At 42.3% G+C, this 17,706-nt stretch overlaps 1 protein-coding gene across 1 annotated transcript in view; it reads right to left on the minus strand.

The window, feature by feature from the left end:
• The window catches only part of CHRNA9 (cholinergic receptor nicotinic alpha 9 subunit), a 31,908-nt gene that overhangs the window by 11,732 nt on the left and 2,470 nt on the right, over nt 1-17,706 (minus strand). The window contains exon 2 of the mRNA XM_066574786.1: nt 16,666-16,790. Within this exon, the coding sequence (XP_066430883.1) occupies nt 16,666-16,790 (125 nt within the window). The remainder of the gene's footprint in view (nt 1-16,665; nt 16,791-17,706) is intronic.

The following is a 17,706-nucleotide window of genomic DNA, read 5'->3' on the forward strand; positions in this document are numbered from 1 at the left end:
TCAGAAGTTGGAAAGAAAAAGTTACTGCTACTGCTCTGCTCGGAAGTGTAAGGACGGCGGCCATCTTGGATTCATTCAGCAAGTCAGTTTCACCGAGAGAAGATAAAGAAGATAAAAGGTAAGTAGAATAATGTTTTTGTTTGTATAACGATGTATGTTCTAATACATTTACTTTACAGGTCATTAGTGGGGGGAAAAATTAACTATGGGCGGCCGGACAACCCCTTTAACTTACAAAAAGGCCAGTATGATCCCAAAACACGTTGTCTCTTGCCTCTGCTGTGAATAAAGAAGTTTATACCTACCTACCTGGTCCATGATGTGCACCCACAGCTCCTCTTTCTTCATCTGGATTACTCTCCTGACATGCCTCTTGGTTTCCAGCCGCCTATGGCTGAGGAGTGGGCAGCAGCTACAGTCTTTTAGAGTGCATATCGTATTGTGGGAATTGCAGCTGAACAAGGTAAGCAGCGAGATCTAGTGGAATATTCATTTTGCAGTAGTAGATCTGCACATGAAGCGCTTACCTATCTGTTTATTTTACATGCCCAGAACACGGCTAATTTGGTAGTATTATACCATTGAGTCACATTTCTATCTGAAATATCCACACATTTAAATTTCATGATTTTGCTTATCTACATTTAAAGGGGTTGTACAAAGATTACAAGTTATGCCCTATCCACAGGATAGGGGATAACTTGCTTGAACAGTGGAGGTCTGAACGCTGAGACCCCTGCTATTCTTAAGAATGGGGGTCCCATGTCCCCCTCTGCCTGTTTGCTTCTTCCCCCGCAGTGACGTCAGAATGAATGGAGCATTGGCCGAGTATGCGCAGTTGGTACTCCATTCATTTCAATGGGGCTGACAGAGTGCTTGCTTCTCGGCTATCTTGGCAGTTCCATTGACAGTGAATGGAGTGTCAGTGCACTTGCACCACCAACCCTACATTCAGTCTCAAAGTTGGTATCCCAGATGGTCCCATACATATTCTCTGGTGATTAATCTGACAACCGGGCAGGACACAGAAGTGTGGCAGTGTTGTGGAGACATTCCTCTGATACCCTTGCTGTGTGCAGTCAAGCATTATCCTGCTGGAAAATGCCATGAGAGGAACACATGGCTGCAAAATGTCCTGAACATATCGCTGAGCTGTCATTGTCCCTCTTTCCAGTAGTGGGGATCGACTGTCATATGCCCCAGACCATCATGCCAGCAGTAGGGGCAGTGTAGCGCTCCACAGCAAAGGCAGGATTAAGGCGCTCACCCCTAGGTCTTCAGACATGAACACGGATGCCATCAGTGCCCAAAATAAACCTGGATTCATCACTAAAGACAACCCGGTTCCACTTTGTAGAAGTTCAATTTTGTTGTTCATGGCACCACTGCAAATAGAAGCAACGGTGGGAGTCAAATGCAGTCCCCCTAATCGGCACTGTGAGACCAAATGTCCTTCAGACAAATGCCTGAAAATAGTTTCAATAGACGTGGGCCTGTAATGATGGTGCCACCTGTCTCTGGATGTTGGACAATGAAAATGTTTGGGCTGCTTATGCCTGTTGGATGATCAGACGATCCTCTGTACTGGTGGTCTGTCAAGTGTTTCCTGAGCCCGGTCGCCTTGTGTGCCTTCACACGTCCTCTAGTCCCAACACCTCCTACCAGTTTGATCAGAACAGCCCAGGTGGCAGGTAACTTGTCAATACGACCATCCAGCTTCTCCCACTCCAACAATGCGCCCCTTTCAGACTTTGTTAAGTGGGCGAAATCTCTTCAATTACGTAATAGAGGCGTCCAGTGGTCAACAAGCTTTACCCAAGCAAGAAAAAGAGGTCCCTAAATACAAGGAGCCTCTGAGAGCCTTTTATAGGCCAAGGTTGGAACCACTTTGAGGGCCTCAAAAAAAATTGGTAGAGCCATTCGTATTTTTTCAGCCTTTTTGGCGTAAATCGGTTACAAATATGTCGTCAAAACAGTACCCCATTTTTCCAGCCCAAATGACACCACAAGTCTGGTAAAAAGGCTTTTTAAATAAGCTTCTGTATGCTAGTAAAAGTGCCTGTACAAGTCAAAGTGACTGTTCCACTAATTCAGCTGTCAGGTAAAAACTGTTATAGCATGTGAAGGTAACCCCACGGGCTTCCAAGGTCTAAATGTTTGGGGATCTCTGCTTTATGCGATTCACAGTAATAATAAAACATTTTTCTAGGAGAATCACCAATTTAATTCCGTCACCTTCCCAACAAACAGGTAATAAATGATTTATGGCTGGAACACTCTGTTAAAGCAAATTAGCCATGTCCAATAAATTTGGGAAATTGAGCTTACCTTTCATATGCAGGACTGCGGAGATCAGCCATGTTAGGCAGCAAAGAGTAGCTGAACCAGTCTTCATTATGAATATATAGGTTTCTGCAGTCAAATAGTATTTCCCAAAGTTTACTGACTTCTCTGCGCAACCATCGTTCATGTAATGAGCATCCTCACATTCATTCTTCTTACTGCCAGTCTATCCTAGTACATTAAATGTGAGGGGGAACAAGGAAGACATCCGGTGTACTGTGACTGCGAGTAACTGATACTGGAAGGATCAACCAAATTACAAAAGTGATCTGTCAGTGTCACGCTTCAGTGACACCTAGTCTACCATCAAACATTGTGTTCTCCTGTTTCACAAGGTTCAGTGAGACCGTGTGCCACAGCAAAGACAACATCGATTTTATTAACCGCTAATAAAGAATGCATTAAGTCCAGCGGCAGAAATGAAGGTTTCCATGCCGCTTTAAAGCTGTTCATCTTGTGCTGCACCTGCTTGCAACATATATGCACCATGAATGCAGACTGAGGTAGTGTGATGGTATATATGGGTAGATGCAAGATAAGGCGACTTTCCCCCAAAATAATTGCTCTGATCTACATCCAGCACCTGGAGGAGACACCCATACCCCAGTTGTGTCCACATAGTAGAGCACTTTGTTGATAAAGCTCTTGTATCTTTAAAAGCTATGAAAACCTTTGTGCATGAAAAATCAAAGCACACATATCTTACTAAGTCACTGACGAAAAAATGATGCATTCATTTCTTGCATTGAGTTTTCTTTCTCATGCTTTTAGAAATCCTCATACGTGGTTTGCAACATTCAAGTTTCTGGCTTGGAGTGTTCCTAGCACTGATCAGCTGGTATCTCTCATGAACATGCACAAGCTCAGCTCCCTATCTCCTCTTTCAGAGGCTGTGTAGCATAACCACCCCTTTCCCAATACTACACAGCTATCTCATCTTCTCTCTAAGTAGCTGATGGTCCCATTCCTCTCACTGCTGATAAGAGCAGAAACCTCACCCAGAGTGAATTACAGCCTTCTGTAATAGTATCTTTCTCTGCTCTCTGTCCTCCTGATCTCTTCTACCATATAGCCCTCTATAATAGCTCAGTGGAAAGGCAATGAATGCCTTTTTACGTCAGGAGGGGAGGTATGTGAAGGCATTCAGTTTACTGTGACTAACAGAATTTGCTAAAATGTCAGTCCTCCAGTTTGCAGTAGGAAAGGAGAGCGGTAGCGCAAACTCAATGGTATGGGAGGTTTTGGTCCCAGATGATGTCTGAAAATCAAAAAAGCCTTAGACTGGGCTGTGAAAATTGAATGAGATATGGAGGTGCTGCCAACCAGGAGAACCTACCAATAGTGGGAGCGACAGTTGTGTGAAAAGACTGGTGGATAGGTGTGACTTTCCAGAACAGATAGCCATCCTCCACTTCTCTTGTTGAGTCCCCAGCTCCATCACTGGTTACGCCAGCACTTTTGGGATCCATATTCCTGAAGTCCTAGAAGTGATGTCCCACCCAGCAAAACTCAAGAAGGGGTTCACCCCGAAATGCATATGCTATGCTGGTTTTATTATACTCAATAAAAGAGCAGTTGGATAATATATCCTACCGTCCCACTATCTTTTCTGGATAGGTGTACCTAGCCACCAGTCTTTTTTCTCTATAGCTTTACACAATCCAGTCTGCAGTGCCTTGGAAAACGATAAAAGAAAATTTTAATGATAACTGAATACAAAAAGTCTTAATTTCTGAAAGCACATTGATTAAAAAAAAAGAATACAAAGGTGTACATGGCCTTTAAATATGTCCAGAGACATTTGCAATCAACCCAGTTACTACAGGATTTAGCGAGTACCTGTCCGCTCGAGACGGAAGGTTCCGGTGCCGGCGCGGGGGAGCGGTGAGTAGCGGCAGTCAGCGGGGGGGAGGGGGAGAGAGATCTCCCCTCCGTTCCGCCCCGCTCTCCCCCGCAGCTCCCTGCCCACCGCCGGCACCCGAACCTTCTGTCTCGAGCGGGGAGATACTCGCTAAAGGCAATGCTCACTCGAGCAATTGCCTTTGGCGAGTATACTCGCTCATCTCTAGTCATAAATGTTAAATCTATGTAAAAAACACAATCCATTCAAGCCCCACCCCTTTTGAAAAGTGGAGTGAGATGTGTAATCAATAGTAAATGTGTCTAAAAGTGTGCAATTTATGACAGAATTTTGGCACAGCACCAGTAATAAATGCATACCATATTTTTCCATGTATAAGACGCCCCCATGTATAAGACGCACCCCCTACTGTCCCACCTAAAATTCAGAAAAAAAAGAATTTAAACAAAAATAAGTCCTAGCTACGCTACATGTAAATAAACAAACAAGAATACTCGCCTACCGCTGGCGTTACGGTCCTCGCGCGGGCCTCCGTCGCTGCTGCAGGCTGACGCATCCTCCACGCTGACAGAGCATTTCTTCCTGGAAGCGGGGCTTGAATCCTCACCTCTAGCAAACTAATGCTCTGATTGGTTAATATAGCGCCATGTCAGCCAATGAAAGCCGGCGCTGGATTAACCAATTACAGCCATTCAGGACGTGGCATTCTGCTGCAGCGCGGCAGGCCATTGCAAGGACCAAATGCTGGCGGTAGGTGAGTATTAGACCCCTCCACACTCAGCCCCCCATGTATAAGACGCAGGTTTACTTTTAGCCCCCAAAAATGGGCAACAAAATGTGTCTTATACACAGAAAAGTATGGTATATAATTATATCCCATATCGGACAGGTACTCAGGGGTCACCGGCTGGGCACCAGGTCAAACTCCGCTGTGGGAATCCCACATGTCAGGTCTAACCCCCCCATGTGCAGGAGGCCTTAGTTTTAGTTCGGACTAACCGTGAGGGGGTGGTCCGGGATTAGTAAAACATGGCTGCTTTCTTGCAGCTTCACACCTGTCCATGGGTTGTGTCTGGTATTGCTATTTAGTTACACTGAAATGAATGGGGCAGAGCTACAATATCACATACATCCGGCACAGGAGAATGGCGCATTTTCTTTTTTAAAGAAAGCAGGCATGTTTTTTCTGATCCTGAACAACTCCTTTATTTGTGCTCCTAAATTCCAAATACCAGCCCTACCCATGAAAGGTAGAAGGTTTAAGTGGGGCACATGGTGTACGCGAGACACTTGAGGCTTGATAAGCAATACAGATACTCAACCCATGTCACTCAGTTCTGTATTCTCTATACTGTATCTAATCCATAGTTTTCCTCAGTACCCCACGATTAGGTTTAGGCATTGTATAATGCATGTAGTTCTGATGACCTGTTATGCATGATGTAATGTATAGCCATTGTATGCTGTGTAATTCTGGTCATCAGTGCTGACATAAAGCCTGGGCTCACATGGCTGTAAGCGGAATACCTGCGTACAGCCACGTAATTGTACTACACATGAGTACACGGTCATGTGCAGTAAACTTTTTTTTTGTTTCTATTTCCTGCACTGTCCATAGTGACGCCACGGATATCCGCAGCCCATACCTAATGTAATTAGAACATATTTTATTTATTTTTTACTGTTTATTTCTATTCATGCCTCTCTTTTCCCTTTATGTATTCTCCATCTATGTTGAATTTAGTCCTATTCTTTCAAATATATCATCTGCTAATTTGGCTTAACCCCTTGAGTGGCATGCCCGGAAATTTTCCGGGACGAGCTCCACTGCTCATAGCGACATAGCCCGGAAGATTTCCGGGCTATGTATCACTATGGGAGCTGCAGAGCACAATGCCACAAGCTGTGACAGTGTGCTCTGCCTGCACAGACCCACACAGAGCAGTGCAAGGGCTTTGAAAAACCAGCAGAAGATATTGCCGATATGCCGGCAATCTCCTGCTTTGTTTACAGGTTGCCATAGAGACCATCGGCTTGTCAGAAGCAAGCCGATGGTCTCTGTGGCAGGGAGAGCTTGGTGCTTGGCTGTCAGAGGACAGCTAGGTACCTGCTCTTACAGCAGAGATCAGAGAAAACCTCCGATCTCTGCTGTGTTAACCCTTTACATGCGGCTGTCTATGTGACTGCAGCATGTAAAGGGCTGTCACTGCAGCATGTAAAGGGCTGTCACCATCGGACCCCCGGAATGTGATCAGGGGTCCTGATGGGTCCCTGTGGAAGTCCCCTAAAGGGACAAAAAAAAAAAAAATGTTACAAAATTATAAAAAAATAATAAAAACACTTGTCTCCCTTTACTTTGTAAAAAATCAAAAATACAATCACACATGTGGTATCCGTGTGCATCGTAATGACCCAGAGAAGGAAGTTAATACATTATTTAACCCCTTAATGACATGGCCCCTTTTTTTCATTTTTCCCCATTTCTTTTTTTCCTCCCCCCTGTTTAAAAAAATCACAACTTGTCCCGCAAAAAACAAGCCCTTATATGGCCATGTCAATGGAAAAATGAAAAAGTTATGGCTCTTGAGACGCAACTGCAAAATTAGTTGAAATTCAATGATTTGACCGTTTTTAAAAACCTGCCCTGGTGGGCACGACAGGGTGGTAGGAAACCCGCCACTCTAGGGGTTAAACCTCACACTGCACTATATGTCCAAAAACTTTTCTCTGGGCAGCATAATATAATTGATCTGTCAATCATTTCTAGTGTCAGCGGATGCAGAAATGGTGGAAAACCACGAGTCGCTTTGGCGGGAGAATTTGACCGCCCTTTCAAATTTCTGGTCAGTGGAGCGCAAGTGTTTATGGGTGCTGGCGATGTAATTGAGCGTTATTATTGTTGGCATCTACCGATGGCCAAATTGGCAGGCAATTGCACACCCAATTGAGCATTTTGGCAGGAGATTATAGCCACCCTCCTACCTCTATTATACAGCAGACATTGTATCCTATAAATTGTGTTCCTTTCTCTCCTTCTGTGCTTGATAAAGAAGGAATGTCCTTCATGCGGCACAATTTGTATTCTTGTATGTAATCACTAGCAATAAAGTAGTGTTAAATCAGAGTTTAGTCCTTCCAGTGAGAAATTCAAAAGCGTATCTAGGATTTAGGGAGTTTCTTGATCCTGGAACCCCTCCAAAATGTAACTGTGATTGCCTGTCTTCACATGCCACCTTTTTGAATATATGTTATCTATATAACCCCTAGAGCGCTGGAACGTTTTCTTCTTTTTAAATTTTGTTTGTTTAATTTAATGCATTTGATTGATCTGCGTATTACCGCGGATCACACGCTCGCTAAATCCGCTATTAGAATCCGGTTGTGAGGCCAGTCTCAAAGTTAGATAGCATTCTGTGCGGAATGTTTTTGGCGCTTCCTTGTCATAAGACATAAAATACATAGATTGCACTGTTAGGCAGGCTGCACATATTTTGTTTGGGCAGAAAGCACTAAGATAGCAGCATACCCATAACCAGAACAGCTTAGTGAATCAATATTGTAACAGAACCAAGGTCATAATAACATAAATACAGCACCAGAACCAAACTTAGTACAGAGATACAATACTAGAACCAAGATCAATACCATAAGGGCAGTATCAAAACCAAGCTCATAACCTAAACACAGCACCAGAACCAAGTTCATAACATAAATAGAACACCAGAACCAAGTTCATAAGATAAATATAGCACCAGAACCAAGTTCATAACATAGACACAGCACCAGAACCAAGTTCATAACATAAATAGAACACCAGAACCAAGTTCATAAGATAAATATAGCACCAGAACCAAGTTCATAACATAGACACAGCATACCCACAACTAGAACAGCTCAGTGAATCAATATTGTAACAGAACCAAGGTCATAATAACATAAATACAGCACCAGAACCAAACATAGTACACAGATACAATACTAGAACCAAGACCAATAACATAAGTGCAGTTTCAAAACCAAGCTCATAACATAAATACAACACCAGAACCAAGCTCATAACATAAATACAACACCAGAACCAAGCTCATAACATAAATACAACACCAGAACCAAGCTCATAACATAAACATAGCACCAGAACCAAGTTCATAACATAGACACAGCACCAGAACCAAGTTCATAACATATATAGAGCACCAGAACCAAGCTCATAACATAGACACAGCACCAGAACCAAGTTCATAACATAGACACAGCACCAGAACCAAGTTCATAACATAGACACAGCACCAGAACCAAGCTCATAACATACATACAGCACCAGAATCAAGCTCAGTACATACATGCAGTAGCATAACTAAGAGATTGTGTTGCAGGGCCTTCAGCAGGCTGACGGTGACACCTTAGAACATCAGAGGAGAAGAAACAGAGCCAGAAGGAGTGTGATTCATGTAGCATGGAAGAAGAAGATTATCTGTCTGAGCGGACCTAAGGGGAGATTGCACTAAGCTTTTATCTGCTTGTTGCCCTCACTGCAAGCTGGTAGCCAGCATCTACAGCTAGGGCCAGCCACACCAGTCATCGTATATACAATATGGTCTTTTTTGTGCTGTTTCTGCCAATTAGATTAATGAATTTTCTTATGGAGTGGTTTCAATAAAGCTTGTGGGCAGCATGTTGGCTTGGAGCACCAGGGTCCTGGGTTCACGCCTGACCAAGGACAACATCTACAAGGAATTTGTATCTTCTCCCTCTGTTTGTATGGGTTTCCTGCCACACACCAAACACATACTAATAGGGGAATTTAGACTGTGAGCCCCAATAGTGGCAAAGCCCATATGAAGTGATGTTTAGTGCCTTGGACTGTACATGATATGACCTATAAATGAGTAAAGCGTATGTGATTTTTAACAGGATCACTCCCTTCATACGGCACTGTCACTGTCCGTGTTCTGTGGATTCCTTTGTGTCACTTACAAATAAACAAGAATTCACTTTTTTTTTTTTAGCACTTCCTAAACTGCACATTACAGTAACATGGAGTTACGGGAAAGTGAACAGCAGCTTCTGTATATATGTTCTGTACGTCAGCGGAGCAGCAGCTTCATCCTACATGCAGGATATACTTTAGGTACTTGGTGACTAATGTAGAAAATGAGTATTCGTCAAGGACACAGAAATAGACTGAGTAGGAGTCGGCAGACCTGCAGTTTTCACTACTGTACACTTATGGGGCTTCTCTGGTAGGTGAAACACTTGTTACATTTTCACAGTTCATGGAAAATGTTTCTTATGAAAAGGGCAATCTGAAGAATGCAAGCTGCCTACAAAGGGTTAAAGGCAGTCGCTCAGTCCTCCATTCATGCGCTGATGTCTTATAACTTTGGACAGGAAGCCTTTACCCAAGAGAATGAAGAATGACATTAATAAAAGTTTGCTGAATCTTATTCCTCTACTTCTCATTGGGTAAGCTGCCCAACAGAGGGGTAAGTAGAAGGGGGGATCCTGAAAGCTATTTGGTGAAAGGCTGGAGCTAAGGCAATAAGAAAATGAGAGAAGCGAGTCTGTACACTACTTACAATACAGGCAGAAACCGGATTGCTGTTTATAGAATGCAAGACTATGTTATGGTATGGCATGCAGATGGGCAATGGGCAACCGACCATTACACCACCAGTACATATGCTGTGGCGAGGGCTCTGTGCACTTTTCCCTCTAAGCTGTGGGCTCTGGAAAGGAAAGAGTTAAAGCATCATCTTAGTGAGAATTAATGAGCCCAATAAGAGCTCTATTTAAAGAGTCTGGAATTTTTAACTCTATCCGTTCCAGAGTGCACAGCTGCGGGGAATGCATAGGATCACTTTATGTGCCCCATAGAGGGCGGTTTCAAGGGTTTTTACATAGCAGTATTTTGAGGACTCTGTTAAAGGGAATGTGTGAATGGAAAATGAATGACCTGTTAAAATGAAGTTTTTATGCTAAAAATATTTTTTTGATATATATTTTTGTATTTTTCACATGTCTGTATATCTAGGTCTTGCAGTATTTTTCTCTTCTCATTGAGGTCTCCTTCACATGACGGAACGTCAGCCGTGTATTCTCAGCCATTCCCACGGGCCGCTACTGCGTTTCGTAAAAAAAACAAAACGTAGAAGCGCGGAAAACCATTGATGATTGTGAAATGTTCAGAATGACGAATACTGCTTAAATCGGGCCAGCTGTGTTCTTTTCCCAGTGTTGTACACTGGGTAACTCCCTCTCCCTCCACTTTTTCCAGTTTACAATGAAGCCTATGGGAGCTTCCTGCGTATCTCAATAAAAGATAGGGCAAGACTTATCTTTTGACGCAGCATATAAAATCACCGACTGAAAACGATCGCGTATGTGCTATCTTTCCCAGTGCGATTTTTTTTAAACACACCCATTCATCTGAATGAATACATTGGAATCCAGAGCTTCGGGTAGTCGAGATTTTTGGGCGATTTTTTTTTTTTCTTACGCGGCTAAATAACTGCGTACACATGTTTGTGTGAATAAGGCCTCGGCCTCTTTTACATGGGCGATGTGTTTTCACGCTGGCCACTTCAGGGCTGAAAAACGTGTGGAGGGGAAAAAGCCGCGGCATAAATCCTCTGAATGACTGCTAATGCCTAAATATAGAGGCACCTGTAACCTCTTCACAGAGCTGGACACAGCTAAACGTTCTCCTCCTCCTTTTTTCTTCAGTTCCCATAGGAGTCTATGGGAGCTGCCAGTATATCTCGGCTGAGGATAGGGCAATACCTATCTTTTTCGGCCGTGTATAAAATCGGATGCCGTATTTGGTCGTTGATGTCCTATAATTTCTGACGCAACCTTTTTACGTGGCTAAAAATAGGTCATCTGAATGAATGCCTTGGAAACCAACGCTTCAGGTGGTCATATTCTTTATGCAGCTAAATTAGCCTCATTCACACAAAAGTTACCTGCGCAAGAAAAATGGGGCTGGCTGCGTGAAAAATAGTGTGATTGAACCATTTCCTGCAATCAAGTCCCGAGGTTAATTAGTGCTGAAATTGCCCATTCACGCGATCAGAGGCGGCGTGTTGCAGGAAACAATATGTTGCTGTTTGGAATTCCCTCGGTCGGTAGAAATCCTCCTAATGACTTCTAATGTCTAAACTACAGACACTTGTCTTCTTTTCTGTGTGTTAGATACAACTAAACTCCCTCCCCCTCCCTTTTTTCCAGCTTCCATAGAAGTCTACGGACACTGCTGCGCCTCGCGCACCAAAGATTGGTCAGGTCCTATCTTTTCACGCCGCTAGGAATTTCAGTTGCAGGATTTCACTTGCGCATGTCCTATTATTTTAGGTGCGACTTTTTTTTTTTATTTTTTAAATACATTTATTTTTTTAATGCGCCTAAAATTCCTTCATCTGAAAGCTCCCATAGTAATCCATTGGTTCAAATAAACGCGTCCTTTTTGTGCATGTAGGTCCCCATGTGAAGGAGGCCTAAGGTCTTATGTTTGCGTAATGTAAATTCGCTGTGTACTTACATGACCAAAAATATCTATTCCCTGCGTTTTTCTTCCGTTCTGCATTATTTTTACGCATGTAAATATTCAGTGTATTTAAGTAAGTTAAAGGACTCAAAAAAGACTATTAATTTCTTGGTAAATCTACAGTGAATATTTCATGCGTATTCACTGCATATTTACGCTGTCGCATTCACTTCTATGGCCTATTCCGTTGCATAATACGCACCAAAATAGGACATGCTGAATATTTTTTTTAGTAACTACAATACGCATTAAAGTCCGTTTCAGACAAGCGTATGCACAACTACGTGTGAAGTTGCGCATGAACGACTTTTTTTTCTCAGGGCATTCAAACTCCATGCCATAGTACAGAAGTTTGAAAAAAAGAAGTGTGAAGATAGGTCCTGCCTGATCTTTCTAGCATGTAGTATTCACTATGTGCGGGAAATGTAAGACCATAAAAGAAATCACCAACAGTTTAAAAAAGTATTTAACATAACATAAATGGCACATATTGCATAAACATAGGCACACGCTAAGGCCTTAGTCACACGGGCGTAAATACGCACGTATATACGCACATAAAAACCCACGGGCGTTTTTACGCGCGTATATACGCGCGTAAAAACGCACCTACAGAGGATAGAACATATTGGTGGCAATGGACATGGTCACGCGTTTTTTTACGCGCGTATATACGCGCGTATATACGCGCGTATTTACGCCCGTGTGACTAAGGCCTAAATCAGTATTTATGCAGAGAATAGAACCCATTCATTTCAATGGGTTTGTAAACATGCGTATTATTTTCCCTGCGTATTTTGATCACGCAAAAAACTGTGCATGCTCTATTTTCCAAAGATCTCCAAAGAAGTCAATGGTGGGTACAATATGAAAGGAGATGTGTGATACACTGCCTAATTCCACTGGAAAAAGAACACGCCTGGAACTCATTAGACTAAGGGTGGATTCACGCCGAGCCGAAATACTGTGTCCTCATCTGCAGGGGGGGAGGATGGAAGATCCAGGAGCAGGAACTGAGCTCCCGCCCCCTCTCTGCCTCCTCTCCACCGCCTCTCTGCCCCTCTGCACTACTTGCAATGAGAGAAGGCGGAATGGGGATGGGGCTAAGTTCCGAGAATTAGCCCCGCCCCATCCCGCCTCTCCCCATTGCAAATAGTGCAGGGGGGTGGAGACAAGGCAGAGAGGGTGCGGGATCACAGTTCCTGCTCCTGGCTCTTCCATCCTCCCCCCCCCCTGCAGAGAGAGACGACGTATATCGGCTGGGCGTGAAAACCCAGCCGATATACGGTCGTCTGAATCCAGCCTAATAGCCATATCAATTGGTGTGTCTTCTTTGCCATGCGCAAATGAACATGCCTTGCAGGCGCAAAAAATACAGTAAATACACCCATGTGAGCTTTAAAACAAAAAATCCTTGTTCTTTCTGCAATAATATCATGCTCATGCGCGTGCAAATACACATGCGCCCACGTGAAGGGGGCCTATGTATTGTTTCATACGATCAAGCTACTTGATATGAAATAAAGTGACCTGCACAGCTACGCCTTATCCAGAGCGTCATCGCTACATTTTATTCAAGTGAAATTAGAAAGTTCTACCTTACTTGCACTCCTACAAATCACACACATCTCCCAGACCCCGTAGTCACATGATCAGCGGCTTCTTTGATGGGTTTCCTGCTCAAGGGGATGCAAGAAAAATGCACTTGCTGATCTACTGATTCGTAGACATGTTAGTTGTCTCTGCCGCAGGCTATGAATGAAAAGTAATAAGAAGGCATATACTCTCATCTGTTCCGAAAACTGGAGACATTTAATACAACTCAGGCTTCATTATGGGGAGTATATATAAGCGTGTCATGACATATGACATTTATTATATGATGATACGCAGTGCTATAAAACCTCTATGGGCTCTTGGAATATTTGATTTTTAAATAAATTAAAATTAAAAATGTTTTTTTTTCCTGTTATTTCCAACAGTTCATAGAGTAATTGTAAAGATGCATTTATAATCCACCTAGAAGGAATGACAGCCCATAATAAGACACTAACATACGATATAATATCATTTACGGAATTTACTCTTGCAGTGTCAAAACGCTTTTAGATTCAATGGAACATTAGTTTTTAAAGACATTTATTTGATATCACAATTTTTTTTGTGCATATATATATATATTTTGGTTCATGTGATTACATGAGATATATGCAATATATGTTGACGACGTGTTCCTCCGCTATTAAAATGAAACTGCAATTTGATGCTGCTTATGATGATTGTGCTTTTCTATTTTTATGCTTTTTCCAATCACCCTGTCGTGTTGTATTACTATTAGAGATGAGCGAGCGTACTCGGAAAAGCACTACTCGCTCGAGTAATGTGCTTTATCCGAGTATCGCTGTGCTCGGGTCTGAAGATTCGGGTGCCACTGCGGCTGACAGGTGAGTCGCAGCGGGGAGCAGGGGAGAGCGGGCGGGAGAGAGGGAGAGAAAGATCTCCCCTCCGTTCCTCCCCGCTCTCCCCTGCAGCTCCCCGCTCCGTGCCGGCACCCGAATCTTCAGGGACGAGCACAGCGATACTCGGATAAAGCAAATTACTCGAGCGAGTAGTGCTTTTCCGAGTACGCTCGCTCATCTCTAATTACTATTATTGCTTTATTGCGTTTTATCATTCACACTTGTTGTAATGCACCTTATAGTCCAGCGGTTTGAAAAATAGGTTGTTTACCTCGAAACCCGTCATATGCTGGCTAAAATAAAGCTTTTTCCACTATTTCCGAGCTGTCCTCCCATTCTGTAGTGTGTGCCAGGACTCTAGCCCTTTTTGCACCTTCTTACCATCTAACTGCCAAAAAAGACTGGAATGGCTTAATAGGCTAACGGTAAAGTGGTTTTCCAGCACTAAAAAATTGTAAGGAAAGGGAATAGTGGAAAATAAAAAATAATCCATACTTGCTTCCTAAGTGGCTCCCCATACAGAGCAGCCACCATGCCCCGAAAAATGGAATAGCCACAGAAGCTGCTGCAGCGATCCTGTGTTATCCATTGTACATGTAACCACTGAGACAATCACTGGCGTCAGTGATCATGTGATGTTCGTGGCAGTATCACCACTGAAACCAGCTATTGGCCAAGTGGTCATGTGTACAATAAATAGTACAGTAGCTTCTAAAAATCTAAAAAATATCAAAGTTCAAACCCCCTGTTCTCATTTTTTGCCATAGGAAATCCAAACAATAAAAAATAAACATTATTGGTAATGCTAGGTCCGTAAAAGTTGGATCTATTAAAATATGATATTTCTTTTTCCGGCAGAGTAAACTTCATCAACAAAATTACACTGCAACAAATTGCAGTTTTTAGTCACTATGGACTAAAAAAAAAAAATTTATTAATCAAAAAGTGATCAAACTATCGAATGTACCCTAAAATTGTACCAATAAAATTATGGCTCACCCTACAAAAATGCAAGTCCTCACAGAGCTACATAGAAAAATGTAAATTGGTGAACAACAGCTATTACCTTTTTAAAACATTTTTTAAAACTAGTAAAACATGAAAAACTTTATAAATATGGCATCGATGTAATTCTACTAACACACATAATGCAGTAAACATGTCATTTTTACTATATAATGGACAGAGGAAAAACAAAACCCAAAATACAATGGCACAATTATTTTTTCAATGAACCCCACTTTAACATGTTTTTAATGTTTTTCAATAATTTATACCATACAATATTCTTGTACCATTAAGAAATGACTCGATCCGCAAAAGGTCTAGCCCTAAATGGCCAAGTCGATTAGAAAATAAAGTTATCGCTCTTGGAAGGCAGAGGCGAAAAAATGACAAGGAACAATAATAATAAATAACTTCCGAGGGAAAAGGGTTAAAGAGGACCCATCATCTGGATATGGGTATAGGTTGTATTAAAAAAAAATATTTGCCCCCATGAAGAGAATAAAACCTGCAAATATAAGTAATTCAGATGTTCAAATAAACATATAAAAAAGGGGCTTACATGAATCATGCAAATATCCTGACTCCTTGCATAATCTCCTGCGGCATAAAGACGCAGAGTTGTGAGATTCTGCAAGTTATCACAGGATCTTGTGGCTCTGGCTGCAAATAACACTGTATATAGCATGTATATAGTACTTATACAGCACACATTGCTAAGTGCTGTATAAGTAATGGGGTACAGTTATTATTGGTGTTGGGGTACAATTCTGGGGTACATTGCTCCTTTTTGGATGCAAATCAATTTAGACAGATTTACTACTGATGTCTGCCTCTTCGACAGAAAAGAGGGGGGGGGGGTGTTGTTGGAGCGGTGTGAGGATTTTAGAGACATTTATGACTTTGGCTTTTTAAAAAGTTGCAAAATTTGCTACAATATGACTCCAGTAGTTGGGTGGCATAAACTAAATTGGTGATTAGCACAAAAAATCTGCCCTTGTAAAAAGCCCCTTATAAAGGCCTCCTCGCCATCAGTTATAATGCCTGGTAGTGTAGAGACAATAATGCACAGACTGTAGATATATCAGTCTACATTATAGTTTTAAAGTAAGTATTTAAAAAGTGGAAGTTACCTAAAAGGCCTAAAAATGTTCAAAATAAATAAAGGTACTGTTAATATACAAAAAAAACACAAAATAAAAAAATACATTTTTTTTGTTATTTTTATTAAGTAAAAATTTGCTAAAGAGTAAAAACATACACATTTTTTTAAAGCTCCAATAATTGATGTAACTTGTAAAATACAGTTACCGCATCAGGTACGGTGGCGGGTAAATGAAATAACTAAACAATGACCTTCGAAATATGAAAAGCTAACTTATAAGCAACTCAAAGTGATGTCGAAGAAATCCACAAGCCCTCAAATAATATGCATGCATAGACGTAAATACGTGAGTTTTCCAATTATCTCCATATTCTTGAGCATGTGAAGCATCTTCAAGATGTGAGGGAGATAAGATTCGATTTTTGAAGTTCTTGTGACTGAGCATCTCGTCGCTCTTCTGGCAGGTGCTTCCTGTGAACCAAGAAAAACATAGAAATGTGGTTTAAGTAGAAATGTGTCGTGTTTGGTACATTCTGAAGTTAACTCTTCAGCAATAGAAACGTGCGCTGCATGTGACGGGGGCATAAGGGTTTATATAAGATGGATAACAAATCGGAAAATGCACATTGTTTTCAATGAGTTGCATCTGCAATTACGAGCGCCGGCCACTACACAGGGGTCGGAACAACGGCTTCCGCTCCAACCCCGGTGTGTCCCGGCTGTGATTGTGGGCGCTGCCTGGAAACCCCTTTAAGCATTTCATATCATGAACAGAAGGACTGTTAGAAGAGGATCCGAGAAATCGCTACAACGCACTTTGCAAACTGAGGCAACCCTGACACACATATTGCCGTCCCCAAGCCATAGATGTGCAAACATGAGCCGTCATGGTAAAATGTGCGTGTACCTGGGCTAAAATCTTTCTATTATTGAGGTCATTCTGCCGTTGAACTTGTGGCCCGTTCACTGTGGTCAACCAAACCAACCCACCCTTACTAATGTACGAGGTCGAGATCCAGCTTTACAACTACTTAAAAGTACACCTTCTGAGTAAACTCTTTCCTCTACCTTACCTCCCCTTATATGCCCGTTATGACTCGCACCCTTTAACTGACCACATAATCAGGCCTCAATATTTTTCTGCTAAAACATCCCTTTCTCCAGATGAGACTGAACTCACCTACACATTTACATCTCCAACTATGTGACCATCACCTTTTTAGGCCTCATGCCCACAGGTGGGTCGGAATCTGCATGCGGAAGCCCATGGTGGCATCCATGCATACCTGCTTTTCTTCTTCTTTTTCTGTACTGCACATGGTCCGCACGGCTCGCCGTCGGACATGCGCAGTATAGATGTCTTTTTTTTAAACTCCTGCGGCCCATC

The sequence above is a fragment of the Eleutherodactylus coqui genome, chromosome 7 (genome assembly GCF_035609145.1).
Source record: "Eleutherodactylus coqui strain aEleCoq1 chromosome 7, aEleCoq1.hap1, whole genome shotgun sequence".
In the NCBI taxonomy this organism is placed as follows: domain Eukaryota; kingdom Metazoa; phylum Chordata; class Amphibia; order Anura; family Eleutherodactylidae; genus Eleutherodactylus; species Eleutherodactylus coqui.